The sequence below is a fragment of the Oryzias latipes genome, chromosome 5 (genome assembly GCF_002234675.1).
Source record: "Oryzias latipes chromosome 5, ASM223467v1".
In the NCBI taxonomy this organism is placed as follows: domain Eukaryota; kingdom Metazoa; phylum Chordata; class Actinopteri; order Beloniformes; family Adrianichthyidae; genus Oryzias; species Oryzias latipes.
The window spans coordinates 9,184,474-9,198,690 of record NC_019863.2 but is presented as its reverse complement, the minus strand read 5'-3'; the positions used below and the strand labels follow the sequence as shown (position 1 = coordinate 9,198,690).

Genomic DNA, 14,217 nt, shown 5'->3' with positions numbered 1-14,217 from the left:
CAAAAATGTAGTATTTTTACATATGCATCTGAGTTATATTTGGATCAACAATAGATCAAATCTCCTTTCAATAGCGTAACTAAAAACAGCTTTTTGTCGCAGCGCAATGTTGTAAAAGTATAGACAGGCTTTTTAGGTGTAACAGACATGTGGTTACCAAGCATAATCTGTGTTAAAGACTCCTGCAGAGTTCTGTCACCCAAACCAATTGCTAGAAATCCAAGCTTTTTATTAATTTATTTATTTTTGACTGTTTTGCTGTTGCTGGATTGTGCAACAGCTCTCTCTAGTGTTTGGGATTTTCTTGAGCCAAACCAAAAGCTGCAAAAACAGTGTCACCTGGATCTGCAGTCTTTCAGTGGTGTTAGCATCAGCTTATCACTGTTGTACAGCACTGACATTAGATGAGTATTTCAGGGCAGCGGGTTCAAGATAGAACATATCTTTGGATCTGTGTAATAATTGCAGGTTATCTAAACACAGTTGATTGGGGGGGGGGGGGGGTCTGTAGCACTTCAGTTTGCTGTTTTTTCAGCTGGTTGAGCTGAGGTAGGAGAGGAACAGAGGCCAATGACAACAGTGTAGTTGTCAGGACTGTGAAGGAGGCAAGGCTGGGGAGGTTACAGAGTAAACACACTCTCCCTGTTTGTTCACAGCCTCTGGTTCAAATTCATTTGGAGTTGATTCAAATAGAGCTTAATTGTAATATCCTTAAAAAATTTTCTTAAATGACAAAACACCTATTTAAAATTCTCATTAACAAAAAAACTAATTTCATGCCTTTTTTAAATAAAAAATTAACACAACAATGAACAAATTGAGTCAAAATGAAGGCTAAATAAAAAAAGTTAAATAATCCTGGAATCAAATAAACTTTTGATCAGTTCTTATCTTTTCACACATTTCTGTTTTAAGTATTGTGTCCTGTTTTTCTATTTTTTTGCATATTTGACTAGTTCTTAATGTTATCTTTATTAACAGTGATAATGAGGCACAAAGGTTAAAAGTTTAAAAAAAGTGAAATGACCCATCAGCAGATGGGACAAATGCAGACTGTGTGGTCACAGCTGCGGTCACATTTTCCACTGCAGTGCAGGAAAAATGCATGGATGTCATCACACTCGTGATGATTTTAACCACAAATTACTCATGTCCTCACACACTACCGACAATGAGAGGGCCAGATCACATGATACCTTATTCTAAAAAACGGATTTTGGACATTTGTATGATGATGTAAGGCTGAGTTTGAAGCTGGTTCCGGTTATTGAGGTTAAGTATAATGGGTAATAATGTATTGAACAAGAGAAGCATATTCCTTGTAAATAAAAATATGACAATATTTCATTTTTATTATTATCATTATTATTACAAATTGAATTTCTGTATTCTGGTCACATTTGAAATAAAGGAGTAATAATAATAATAATAATAATAATAATAATAATAATAATAATAATAATAATAATAATAATAATAATAATAACATTTAGGTATTATTTAGATTTAATAAATTTCCCAACTCGGCCGACGTGTCTGTGACAGTGATGATCACTAGGGGCGCTGTTGAGGTTTTTTTTTTTTCCACTATCGACGAAGAAACTAAGTCCCGGAAGTTAACCATGTTTTGCTTGAGTTCTTGGCGCAAAGTTTAGTCCGGTGCATCGTTAAAAGGTGAGTTTTCAAAAGAATTTCTAATCTTAGTAGTGTCTTTATAGCTTTCTTTACAAAGAGAAGAGTGGCCATGGCGAGGCAGCATCCCTGACAGCTAAAGAAAATTTCGCTGTGCAGCTTTTTTTCAGCAAACGGGCAGATTTGTTTCAGTTACGCATCAAGACGAAGAAGAAGTGCCCATCTGAAAGCTTCTAAAGTAACGGTCACCGCATACCACACAGTGTTTGCTGTACGCCTTAACCTGCAGTCCATAAAAAAGTCACATTACCCCCCCCCCTCCCTCCCCTTTTTCTTCTTCTTCTTCTATCTATTCGTTCCGATAATGATAATGAAGTCTGAAATAATGCTGCGAAAAACAAGGGTAAACACCTGCTTGGGTTAACTCATCTCAACGTTTCCATTTATTTCGAAAGGAAACTTGGACACACAGTCCAAATAATCAAGCTAGTTCTGTATTCTTCTTCTTTCTCATTCGGCTTTTCCCATCAGGGGTCGCCACAGCGAACAAGTCGCATGGTAAATTTGGCAATGTTTTACGCCGGATGCCCTTCCTGACGCAACCCTCTCAAAGCAACCGGGCTTGGGACCGGCACAGAAGTAGAGAAGGGAATAGGGAGCAGCCCGGATTCGAACCCTGGTTCCACGGATGGAAGGCGCCGCAAACCAGCACGAGCTAAACCGGCTCCCATAAGCTAGTTCTGTATTCTAAGTGTCCAAAATCAACCCCTTACAAAATACAGTATGTCAACATTTCTGACCAATGATCTAGGAGTGTAATTTACCAACGATTTGATTCTTTTTATAGTCGATATTGGTTTGTTTTGGTTTGGTTTAGTTTATTTTCCCACAATGTGTCACAAACGACAAACAAATGGATGGCTCATTTTTAATGATCCGATTTGATCCGATTCACTGACCTAAAATGGATCCTGAACATCTTTAGCCAAAACTTCCACCAGTGTGACTCAGAGAAAAATACCTGGATACTGAACAGGTGAAGTTTTCCAGATTCCATGCAAGTTAATCAAATGTAAATTCATTATGTGTACAAACAAACAAGTAAACAAACATTAATGGCAAATCCATCCACATTTTAGTTTAATAAAGTTCAGCCCACTGTTGTTTATCCACATCCAAATAATTCAAAGGGAAAACAATATTGTGTGGTCACATGTCTTTGCTAAATTCAGCGTTTCCACACATTGGACTTGAATGACAGACTGATCAGTTTTTCTGAAGTCACATTTTTTTGTCTAATGTGATGCACTTGGTCATTTTTTATGTTTTATAGTAAAATAAACCTACCATGCCTAAATGCAAATGGTATTTTCTAATATCGATACAATCAATTTATTTCACTTTGAAACTATTTTATAATGCTATACATCTGTTATATTAAATTCAATGACTAACTTGCCTCGGGCGGAACTGGTTGGATCGTAGAAATGAAAATCAATCAATCAATCAATAAAGTTGATTAATCGTTAAACCCTAAAAATCTCCTTTTTTAGACTTGCGCTTAGCAAAAAGTAGTCTAAGTGTACAACTAGGACACTTGATCTATTACTAAAAGTGAAGAAGTATACTTGAAGTTTACTACTTCCTGCACTACGCGAACATGCTCTATAGCGTACTTGCTGTACTTATACTTATTAAGTACAGCATGTTATTTTATTATTATACTAATGAAAAGTGTAATACCTTTTACTTCGGACAGTTTGGCTAAACTACTCTGTATGAAAACACACTGAACACACCTGTGCTTGTGAGAAAGCACAGCCACTTTGATTTTCCATGTTTGTTTTGGGACTGCATTGAGTTACATAGACATGTCTTGGTTTAAGTGAGCAAAATGTTCATTTGTCAGGAAAAATGATTGAAATTGGTGGCATTTTAATCTTGTAGTCTACTTGCGTAGTAATACTACAAAGGTAATGCTACAAAAAACCCACAATGCCCAGCGAGGTGTGCATAATCGTATATTGGATGGAACAAGTGGAAGCCTGAACCGTCGGACGCAAAGCAGAGGACAGTTGCTTCCACAAAGTCTGTTCATTTTTGATGAGGCGCGCTTTGACAGGCATTCTCCCGCTCATACCGTGGTCGTCTACAAAAGAAACTAATATTTAATTCATTCTTAGTACTTTCATCTTGGTTTTTTTTTTGTTTTTTTTTTAGGTTTAAATAATTTTTCACAAAAAAATGGACCATTTGACCATGCGTTGTCATGGTAACGGCTACAGAGCCTGCACCGACTTTGCATGGCGGTAGCGGAGGACAGTGGATTAGACAAAAGTTGTTTTTTTGTGTTGTTTTTTTTAAAAAGCATAAATTTTGGAAAGTTTTTGTCCAGATGATGAAGCAAAAGTTTGTTTCAAAGAAACCGAGTCTGACCAAATGAATCAAACAGGTTAAAGGAAAAACTATCCAATCCCTCATACCTTTTCTACTGTCTTGCTGTTGCAATAAACTGGAACAAATTGACTTCTTTCTTTTTTTTTCCCTCTTTCATCAGGACTTCTCGCCATGCCAACCAGACAGCAAGTTGCGGCCCAGTCCATCTCCCCAGTCCTCTTTCTGACTGTGGATGGGGAGCCCATGTCTTTCTTCCTGCGGCCGGGACCCACCAAACGCCAGCTCCAGCCGAAAATCAAAGCTGGAGGAGGGCTGATGTGCAGCAGCCAGCAGCCAGGAGCCATACTGCTGATGGATCCGAAGGACAGAAGTTCTGTTTCCGAATCTGACGCTCACCTGTACGTATGAGAGGGAAGCGCCTTTAGCAAAAGTCCCACTCTGATCATCTGTGATCTACTGTAAAAAGCGTCCCCAGTGATCTTTGAACTATGATTGTGTCGTTTTTAGCCCAAATCAAAACAGCTGTGTTGTTTTCTGGGACATTTTATCAAAACCCCGATTATTTGAATCATGTGGGGTTCATTTCACCCTCCTTCTTTTATTCAGGGCTCCAGACAAAATGCGACCATTTGGTCGCATTTTGCGACCAAAATTTGTGAGTGTGCGACTGAATTTTACATCCAGTCGCACATGTGCGACCAGTAAATTTGCCTCCCCCACCCTACGTTTTTTTTATACATTAAATGTGGAAGGGGCACGTCAATGATCAATGAAATAATCAATGAGACACGAGCGCACACACACGCAAACACACACAAATTCGCACACATACTCATGAGACGAGAGCACACACTCGCTTAAGTGGCTAAAATGCGTGTAGGGGGAGGGGCCTAGGGATAATCGAGCGAGCGTAAACATCTGTGGGAAGGAAACGGAGACAAATATCATCACAAACTGATATGTGCGTCTGAGCTATGAGCAAGCGAACTATTGATTCGTTCTTCCGACCTGCGGCTGGTGTACCAGTGCCAGTCTACAGCAGGGGTCTCAAACTCGCGGCCCGCGGGCTATTTGTGGCCCCCACCTTGAAATGAAAGTTTAATTTTAATGCGTCCTGCCAGTTTGTATGAATGACACCTTTTCATTGTCGTGTGCGGAGCTGACAAACCAACCAATCACAGTGGAGTAAATGACTATTGGGGGCGTGACAATGACCGGGCTTGAAAGCAGGAGACCTGACAGCCCCCTCCCCAGAACACATGAAGGAGTTCCTTACTTTAATTTTTAGAACGTATCCATTCACCCGTAATTTTCTAAATGCATGCAGTCCGTGCTGAACTTTTCTCTGGGCCGCACAGGCCCGGAGGTTACGGGGGTTACGGTTAAGCGCGCAGCGTCGCATCCCCCCAACCAAACGGTTTATGCACGGCTGTGTTACGGCAGCACACCGCTCCCGCGGGAGTCGGGTCAGCTGAGGAAAATAAATGTCCCACACCTACATGCGTGACAGCTAACGGGGCTTGAACTTTAAACACGTGCGAACAACAACAAGATTAGCCTTAGACGCACTTAAAACACGTGGAGAAAATGCAACGATAGACGTGTTTGAGATGAACCAGCAGCTCAGTTCAATTTAGTTTTAATATTTCTCTCCCCATCAGTATGATCCGTGTTATTATATATTTTATATTTATTTGAATGTTTTGTAATGGATGTAGCCTATTTTTAATCAATTAGTATTTTAAATTATTTCAATTTCTCAATTAACTACAAAAACCCATCAGGACACATGTCCCATAATGCATTGTTTTGTAGTCATAGGGCAGCTTTCAGTCAGTGCAGTACTAAATTTCCAGCTGCGTTCGGTAGGTTGGAGCCTTGCTGCTCCCGCCCCTTTCTCCTGATATTTTTGTGATGATTGACAGGTGATGTTGGAGCAAAAACAAAAATATATGTCTCACCAGGTGATCTGAACAGCGTTGCGTCCACCTGGGTGATCTCAAACACGCTTATTGTGCTTCTTGGCTGCACTTATTTGGTGTCACCAAGATAAATTTCCATCAGTTTTTGAGCCTTTCTCTGATCTCAGGTATCTGTATCGATTGTTCTGATATCCAGTGAACATCGCCCGTTCTTTTACAGTTTACCTTCTTCTGTCAGTTTACCTTGTTGTTGCATCTTCAAAAGTGCAGATTAAAATGTGACACTGAATTTGAAACAGCGCATTGTAATTTCTGCATCTATTATTAAAGTATTTATTCACAATACAGTGGAAATTAGTAGATTTGGTTAGAATGTTGATTTACGGTATGCGCCCCTAAATTTTCTGGTTGTGCCCCTAAAATTTTCAGTTGGGGGCCACTGTGCTCCTAGTGAAAAAAGTTAGTCTGGAGCCCTGTTATTGATTGTTGTTGATGTATGATTTTTCTTAATGTATGAATAATGTATGTTGTTCTTAATGTAAGCCCTCATTTGTCCTTCAGTGGTTGCTTCTGACTTTAATCTAATCAGAAAAATGTCTGAATATATGTGTCCGTTTTTTCTAAGGTTGCTCATTATAAAAGAAAACTCCTAAATTGGTGTTTAAAAGAGAGATTTCTGTTTTCCAGGTATGTTTCCACTCAGTACATTCTTGACTGCATTGAGAAGGAGGAACAGCTGAGTGTAGAAGACTACAGGTTCAATCCTGTCGATGTGCCAAAGAAGGACAGGACTAAAGCGGCCTGTCCCAGACTGTCAGGAGGTACTCGAGACTATTTAGGTTCTTGTCCCTTTCCTGTATCTTTGATGTTCAAACTCCTATAGGTTTAGTCAAATGAAGTCAATTCTTTTCTTGTAGGGCTGCAAAATATGAGGAAAACTCCCGATTTGCTATATCAATGATCAATATTGTGATGACGATATAAGTTGGGATACATAAACTTATAGTGAAACATCTCAAAACATCATTTTCATTTCACTACAGCGGTTTAATTTGAATAAAAGTCAACACAACTTGCATTATACTCCAAATGCCTCCTTAGGAGGCGAGCATCTAACAAAAAAGGGCTCCGTCTGATTGGTCAATGATGTAAAGGAGTCCATCCTATGTCTCAAATGCATACCGTTTTTTCCGGACTATAAGTCGCCCTTTTTTTCATAGTTTGGCAAGGGGTGCGACTTATACTAGAAATAAATTGAAATAAATACATTGTTAACCCTCCTGTTATGTTCATTTGTGAGGAACAGAGATGATGTTTCTGGGTCAATTTGATGTATGAGGTATGTTAAGTGTTAAGAGTATGTTAAGTGACTCAGAGAATCAGCAAACTTTTTTTTACAGTAAGATCTTGAAGGCTAACAACATAATATTCTATTTTCCAATGATTTCATAGATTCAGAAATGCAATAAAAATGACAACTGTTTCTACAAATACAGGATGAAAACAGAGTATTAGTTAGCCAATGATGCTTCATGAAAAGAATAAATAAATAATTATGAGAAAGAATTACTGTGAAATTATGAGATAAACAGTCTGCTATGATTGTGTCATATGAGGTTGTGCAAGTTATTAGTTCTTGGTCTCAGATTTTGTCAAATAAATTTCCCGTCAAAATGCGACTTATAGTCCAGTGCGACTTATCTGTGTTTTTTTCTACTTTATAATGCATTTTTGGGCTGGAGCGACTTATAGTCCATGAAAATACGGTAAATGGATTTATCTCATTCGTTAAATACTTCAAGCTGCCATAAGATTTTTTTAGCACGTTTACCAATTAATGCAATTTTTGCCGACTTTTGCGATATATCGCAATAATGAAGATTTTGCGATTTATTGTGCCGACCTACTTTTTTGTATCTTTGAACATTTTATGAACCAGGGTTAGGTTAAAAAAAAAACAAACTTTTTTGTCTTTTGGTTTCTGTTGTTGAATTAAGGAAGGCTTGCCTACACCTCTGATGACGATACGGCCATCTTGGAATATGTCAGCACCCGGAAGGCAGAAATCGGCGGGAATCGCCTTTGGCGGGAGATGGAACAGCAGCGCGTGACTCACCACAGCTGGCAGTCCATGAAGTGCAGATACAAAGACCGACTGGCCAAGAAGCAGCCGGAAGTTGTGAAAGTTGAATCAACCGAAAAGCAAGAAGGAAACAAAGCAGAAGAAGACGATACTAAGGTCAAATTAAGACTAAAAATAATAATATACCCACACACATTCTAGCAGAAACTCTGTAAAAATTAGTCATGCAGCAGTCCTAATGCAAAGCTTAATAATCTACTCCAACCATCAAGTCGATTTTCTCATTAAATAAGGAGAGATTTGAATATATTTGCGGCACAATCTTAGAGATTCCTTCAGCTCTTCAGGGTGACCTGAGGCTCTGTACTTCAACTGCTTTGTTTTTAGATGAAGATGACGTGGAAAAGTCCCAGATGAACCTGCAGGTTCCAACCTGGGAGCAGGCTTTCTTTAATGAGTCATCCCTGAATCCTATAGCACTCAGATTCTAGAAGGAAAAATCAAAAGCTAACCAACTTTATTGGTTTTAAATTGGGTGGTCTGTGCAGAGCTGCTGGACTGAGGTTTTTTGTCTTAAAGTTTAGAAAGTTTTTAGTGTTTAGATCAAAGTGTGGTCCAATGAATAAAAAAAAGTCATTTATATCCATCTGTTGACATTGGTGAGATGGAAAAGATGTGCAGCTCCACAGTTAAAGTTGCTGAAGACCCCTCAAAAACTTGCCTTGGCCGAGCTCAAAGTTCATAGGAAACAGATCATTAAGTTTGTCAAAGTTGTGCCTGGAAATATCCAGATTATCTCCCAAGACTTTTGGGAAAACTGCTGAGGATGATGGGAAATCGCGTCCCAAGGCATCTGGTATGAAAGAATCCTAGTATTTCAGAAAAACAACGTGGTGGTAGTGCGATAGTCTGGGGCTGTCTTGCAGCTTCAGGACCTGGTTGTGACCTAAAGCTGAAGCAGGGCCGCCTCAGAAAGGCTTCAGAGAAAACGTGAACATTTCCAAGCCGCTATGTGAAGGTCCTCCGGACTGCAGTCGGATTCAGAGGCCGTGTATGAACCTCTTTACTGCTGGGATTGCTGCATCATTTGTAAGAATGCAGCAGCTCGCCTTTTAGCTACAACAAGAAAATGATGTGTTCCTATTTCTTTGGTGCTTAACTTCCACCTCAAACTTCCCAGAGTTGAAGACTTTGCTGAAACTGTAGCCACGTCAGCAGAACTGCTCCCTTCATTTTCTGATCAAATGCAGGTCCACACCCCCAAAACCAACAGATCAGAGCTGGTCAGAATGTGGTTCATTGAAGACCCATCTCTACTCAAAATCTGAGTTCAACTTCCTTAACTTTCCACCTTAAATGTTGTTTAAATGCGTTTACATTTATTTTATTTTATTTTGTATTTTTTTAGTTCTTAACTTTTATTGTTTTTATGATTTTTGTTTTATTGTATTGTGTTAATTTATGGTGTTTAGTCTGTGCTGCTCTTTGATCACCTGAGGTTGTCTGAAACTTTATTTAAACAGCACTTTAGAACAATATCGGGGCACCACAGGGCTTTATGATCATAAAAAAAGAATTAAAACAATGTCACAAATGTACAAAGGACAGTAAAATACATAAAAGATAGATGACAAATAAATAAAACGAATATAAGAAAATAATATATAGCATTAATATTTTCTTGCATTTATAGCAGTACTGAAACCCTACCACTAGGTGGCAGCTAATACAAACCTTAATATCAAGACATTCCCAACCACCTATATCATAATAATGATGCTAATATACAAATCTAGCTTTGTTATTTATATCTTTAGAGTCACTTACAGCTCATTTTCTGTCTGTTTTAGGATGAAGAGGATCTTGTCCTGGAGGTTGAGATCCCTGCAGAAGCAGCTGTTGCTTCTCCACAGAAACAATCAAAGGAATCCGAAAAGGTAATTTCATGTGTGAATCTTTGATGATCCTCTTTTGTGAAGTTCTAACTAACTTGGCTGAATTCTCTTGGGCACAATTGGTTTACTGCAGGTTTGTGGAACAAATGCAGACGCGCATAAATCAACCTCTTCTAGAGAATCGGGGAGTGAGAGCCAGCAGACGGATGGACCGGCAGAGCAAAGCGCGCCATCACAAGCCATGACAGTTCCAGCATCTCGTTGCTCCACTACTGAGGATCCCAGTGCTGAGCTGCCAGCAGACGCCCAGCCCAGTTCTCCAGACAGAGATGGACCTCAACCAGCTGATATCCCAACCAAACAAAGTTTGCTGCAAGACTCTCCTCCCCTTCAGCCGGAGTCTCTTCCCAAAGCGGCGACTCCTGGAAAACTGAAGGACAAACAGGAGGCCTCACCCACCCTGGATAGGCCAATGACACGCCGGAAACTGGAACTCGAGGTTGCGGCGGCGTCCCCTGAGCACTACGGGAAAAAACTCCGGTCGTCCTCCAGCAGCGCGGCGGCTTCTCCTCAGCCATCAAAGAAAACGACACCAGTTAAAGCTGCTCTTCAAAGAAGCACAGAAACAGAGCAGCCGCTTCCTAAGAGAGCCAGAAGAAACATCGCAGCAGCGGCGGCGGGAGAGACTCCAGCAGAACAGAGCGAAACCAAAGCAGAACGGAAAACAACACCAGCAGGTTCCACACACATCAGTAAATATGACTGTTCTGAATTCTGTGAGACTGAAGACTGAACTCTCTCATCTCTGTTCATGTTTTTTTAGATCAATCCAAGTCAGCGCTGCAGAAGGACAAGAAGAAACCAAAGAGGCAGCTGGGAATTCTGGAACTGGCAACAAGGGAGTTTGAGTCAGAGGTAGACTGAATTCTGATCTGCAGGATTACTAACCCTAAACCCAGCAGGGCTGCCATTATTCTTCTATATGAAACTTAAATAGACCAAAATTTCTGTCCACATGCTTTATCAGGATTGATTGAATTCCAGAAGAACTTTTTTGGAAGACTTAAAAATCTCATTTAAGACGTTATGTACAAAGAAAAGGAAACAAACGGCTTGGAGTAGGGCTGCACAATATGACGGAAAAATCAGGATTTCCGATATTAGTGATCAGTATTGCCATGACAACATAACTTGCAATACATGAACAAATGGCAAAACAACCAAAAACACAATTTCTTTTTCACTACAACAGTTTAATTTAAATAAGAATTACTCCTAGTCTACATAGAAGGCAAACATCATATGGGGATGTTAACATGTGCGTATTGCACAGCTTGATATCGCGATGATGATAAATTTGCTATTTGTTGTGCAGGCCTAGCTTGGAGTTTGCTGCTTCTTGCTCTTCATATCTGATTTGATCGCCATGATCTCATTTAGGCCGAGTTTCGGTCTTTCGGTAAACCGTAGTTTGCTTCATTAAGGTTTCCACTCACCGAAAAATCTACCCTTAATCCCAGTTTTCCAGCCATTTCTCCCCGATTTTGCATTTTTCCGCATGGATGAGCACAAGCTAATTAGCTCGCTGAGGTTTGAGGATTTTTGACCATCTTATGGAAATTTTTGTTTTTAATGACATGAGGTCACATCACAGTGATGAGAATAAAAATTAAGACCCATCCACCAGAATTTAAGACAGTTTCATGCTTTTTAAAGCCATTTAAGACTTTTAAAGATCTGCAGACACCCCATTTATATTTTAGGTACCCGGTTTTTGCTGACTGTCTTAATTAAATAAAATAAATGTCATTAATGTCGTATTTTAATGCTTTAGTGTGATGAAGAGGACGATCCGACTGTTGAAGACTCTGCTGAAACTGTAGCCACGTCAGCAGAACTGCTCCCTCCACCCGCAGAGACGGCTGCAGATCCGAGGCCCACGCAACCCAGCCCCAAAACCGCATCCAGCCCAAACGGGAATGTGCCGGAGTCTTCGGCTTCCAGCTCCAACTGTGTACCAGACACGTGCCCCTCCGATCCCGCAGCCGCCAAGCCGGCCGCCTCTGAGCCCGCCGGCGTGACCTCGAAGGCCCACCTGTTCATATTCGACAGCGAATCACAGGGAGGCGACTCTGAGCGTGTCGCCGGGGACGCTTCAGCGGCTCCATCCAACCCCCAACACTCAGCCAGCAAAGACGCGTCTCTGTCCTTCACTCAAGTGCAGCTAGAGGAGGACAAACAGCGGATCAAAGAGCTGATGGTCCAGACTCAGCAGGTAGTGATGCTACTTTAGCTGTTCTGATACAACCCAGATGACTGCACCACCAACAGTTGTCCTCTTCTGTCTTCCCTTCTAGGACTTGGTTAGTGTCACCAAGGCTTTGCTAAAGACCAGCGGAAACTTCTCTGCCGCTCTAGACCTGCTGCTGAACCCCTCCTCTCTTTCTGTCCCGATTTGGAGTCGCCGTGACGACAGTCTCCTGCTCTCAGCTGATCCTGTCATCCGGCAGCAGCTGCAGGAGAAACACGGGGAGGAGGGCGTGGCCAAGAGAATGGTGTTCCTGGAGGTGGAGGGCTGATTGGAGGCTTTGTTTTTGTCTGTGGAATTTCATTAGATATCTTTATGTGTCCTGATGCTTTACAGCAAAGTGTTGCTGTTTACGCCCATCAGGTTTGAGGGACGAGAAGACGAGTGAACGGGTAAAATGTGGAACATTTTTAATGACGCAGGAATGAACGGACCTTGATGTCTGTGACGATGAGCTCTCTCTTTAAGCCGGTTTTTATTGATGCTTTTATGTTTGGAAACCGTTAATAATAAACCTCTGAATTTTATTATTTATTTATTTTTCCATTTTTTTTACTGATACTAAAAAAAAAATGGGCTAAGTCTAAAATAAAACTAAATCAAATGTGGCCGAATTTAAAGTCAGTGGAAAAAATAGTAATAGATATATTTTAGATATGGATGGTTAGATATTTATCTAAAAAATACATAAATATATGTGTTGTTTTTTTCAAATAACCATCATTAGTCTGTAAACTCACCAGCAAATTTGCCAGTCATGCTGAAAGTTTGCGAAGGCGCAGAAATGTACATGTTCCTAGTAACTGGTGAAAATGAATTTTGGGCTTAGTGATATAGTCCCCCCCCCACACACATACACACAATAAGTGATGACATCACAGCGGCTGAAAAAGGAATAGGGCTAGAATTTTGTGGGGCTCAAAAAAGTATTTTAAATCTACTAAGGAAACTAAAACACACGTTTTAGGGATATCCATGGGAACTTTTAAACTTATTATGGGATGGCCACAGGACCTACAGGTTTTTGTGGCAAATTGTGAAATTCTGCAATTTTCACACAATGTAGAAAAAGAAGACTTTGGTTTGGGCGATCTTCACAAAATTTCACACACAAGACTGGCTTAAGTCTACAACCAAAACCGAGGTTTCGTTGACCTTTGAAAGTGGCCGCCATCTTGAATTTTCGCCCCAAAAAAATCATCTGGGATATGTCCGGATTCCCACCCTAACCACTAAAAGACTATGTAGTCCCATGGATTTTTAAAGCAATTCGGACACCATGCTCACTACTTTTACTACTTTTTTTAGACTGTGGATATGACGTCATCAATTTCAAAAAGTTAAAATCTCATTGAAATGAGCGTTTTGCGGCAATCATTTTTGAAACTACTGTCTTCTGAAGATGAAAACATTGATGGTTTATAAAAAAAAAAATTAATTCAAATAAATTTTTTGGGCAAAAATTGTTGCGTGCAGATTTTTTACCAGATTATTGTGAATATTTAATGCACAAACTCAGAAACTATACATATATCAACCTATTAGGACTGTGGGCATGGTTAACAAAAAAACTTTGTTGCTGAGGAAATCCAAATGTTTTCTTTTGCCGATTCGTCTAAAAAGTGCATAAACCTGTTTGTCATCCCCAGGCGACCGAAACATAAAATGGTTGCTATGGATATTAGACCAACAGCAAAGTTGCTATTTTAATTAATAATTTTTGTTTATTCATTTTTAATTTTACATATTTTACCTATTTTATAAAAAACATAAAATTGTCTCAATTTATTTCATTTTTTTAGTAAAAAAAACATTACATTTAATTCTCAGGATTTTTGTACAATTTAAGATTTATTGAGAAATTATTGTGTAAAAAATATCTGAAAAAGGTGGGGTTATACTAGAAAAAATAATATGAAGTATTGCCACTAAAACTGTTAAAAGGTAAATTATTGAAGCAAATTAGAAAGTTACTAAAAA

The 14,217-nt window shown here is 39.7% G+C and overlaps 1 protein-coding gene across 2 annotated transcripts; it reads left to right on the top strand.

Moving 5' to 3' along the window:
* The first annotated feature begins 1,583 nt into the window (after positions 1-1,583).
* terf2ip (TERF2 interacting protein) lies at positions 1,584-12,771 on the top strand. 2 transcript variants are annotated; one of them, XM_023954874.1, is made up of 10 exons: positions 1,584-1,674; positions 4,190-4,427; positions 6,639-6,772; positions 7,949-8,190; positions 9,885-9,971; positions 10,063-10,263; positions 10,312-10,666; positions 10,753-10,844; positions 11,764-12,204; positions 12,287-12,771. In XM_023954874.1, the coding sequence occupies exons 2-10, from the start codon at positions 4,201-4,203 to the stop codon at positions 12,506-12,508; spliced, it is 2,001 nt and encodes a 666-aa protein (XP_023810642.1). In that variant the 5' UTR covers positions 1,584-1,674; positions 4,190-4,200; the 3' UTR covers positions 12,509-12,771. The 2 variants fall into 2 exon arrangements, with proteins under 2 accessions (XP_023810642.1, XP_023810641.1); XM_023954873.1 differs by having other exon boundaries at positions 10,063-10,666.
* Positions 12,772-14,217: the final 1,446 nt, after the last annotated feature.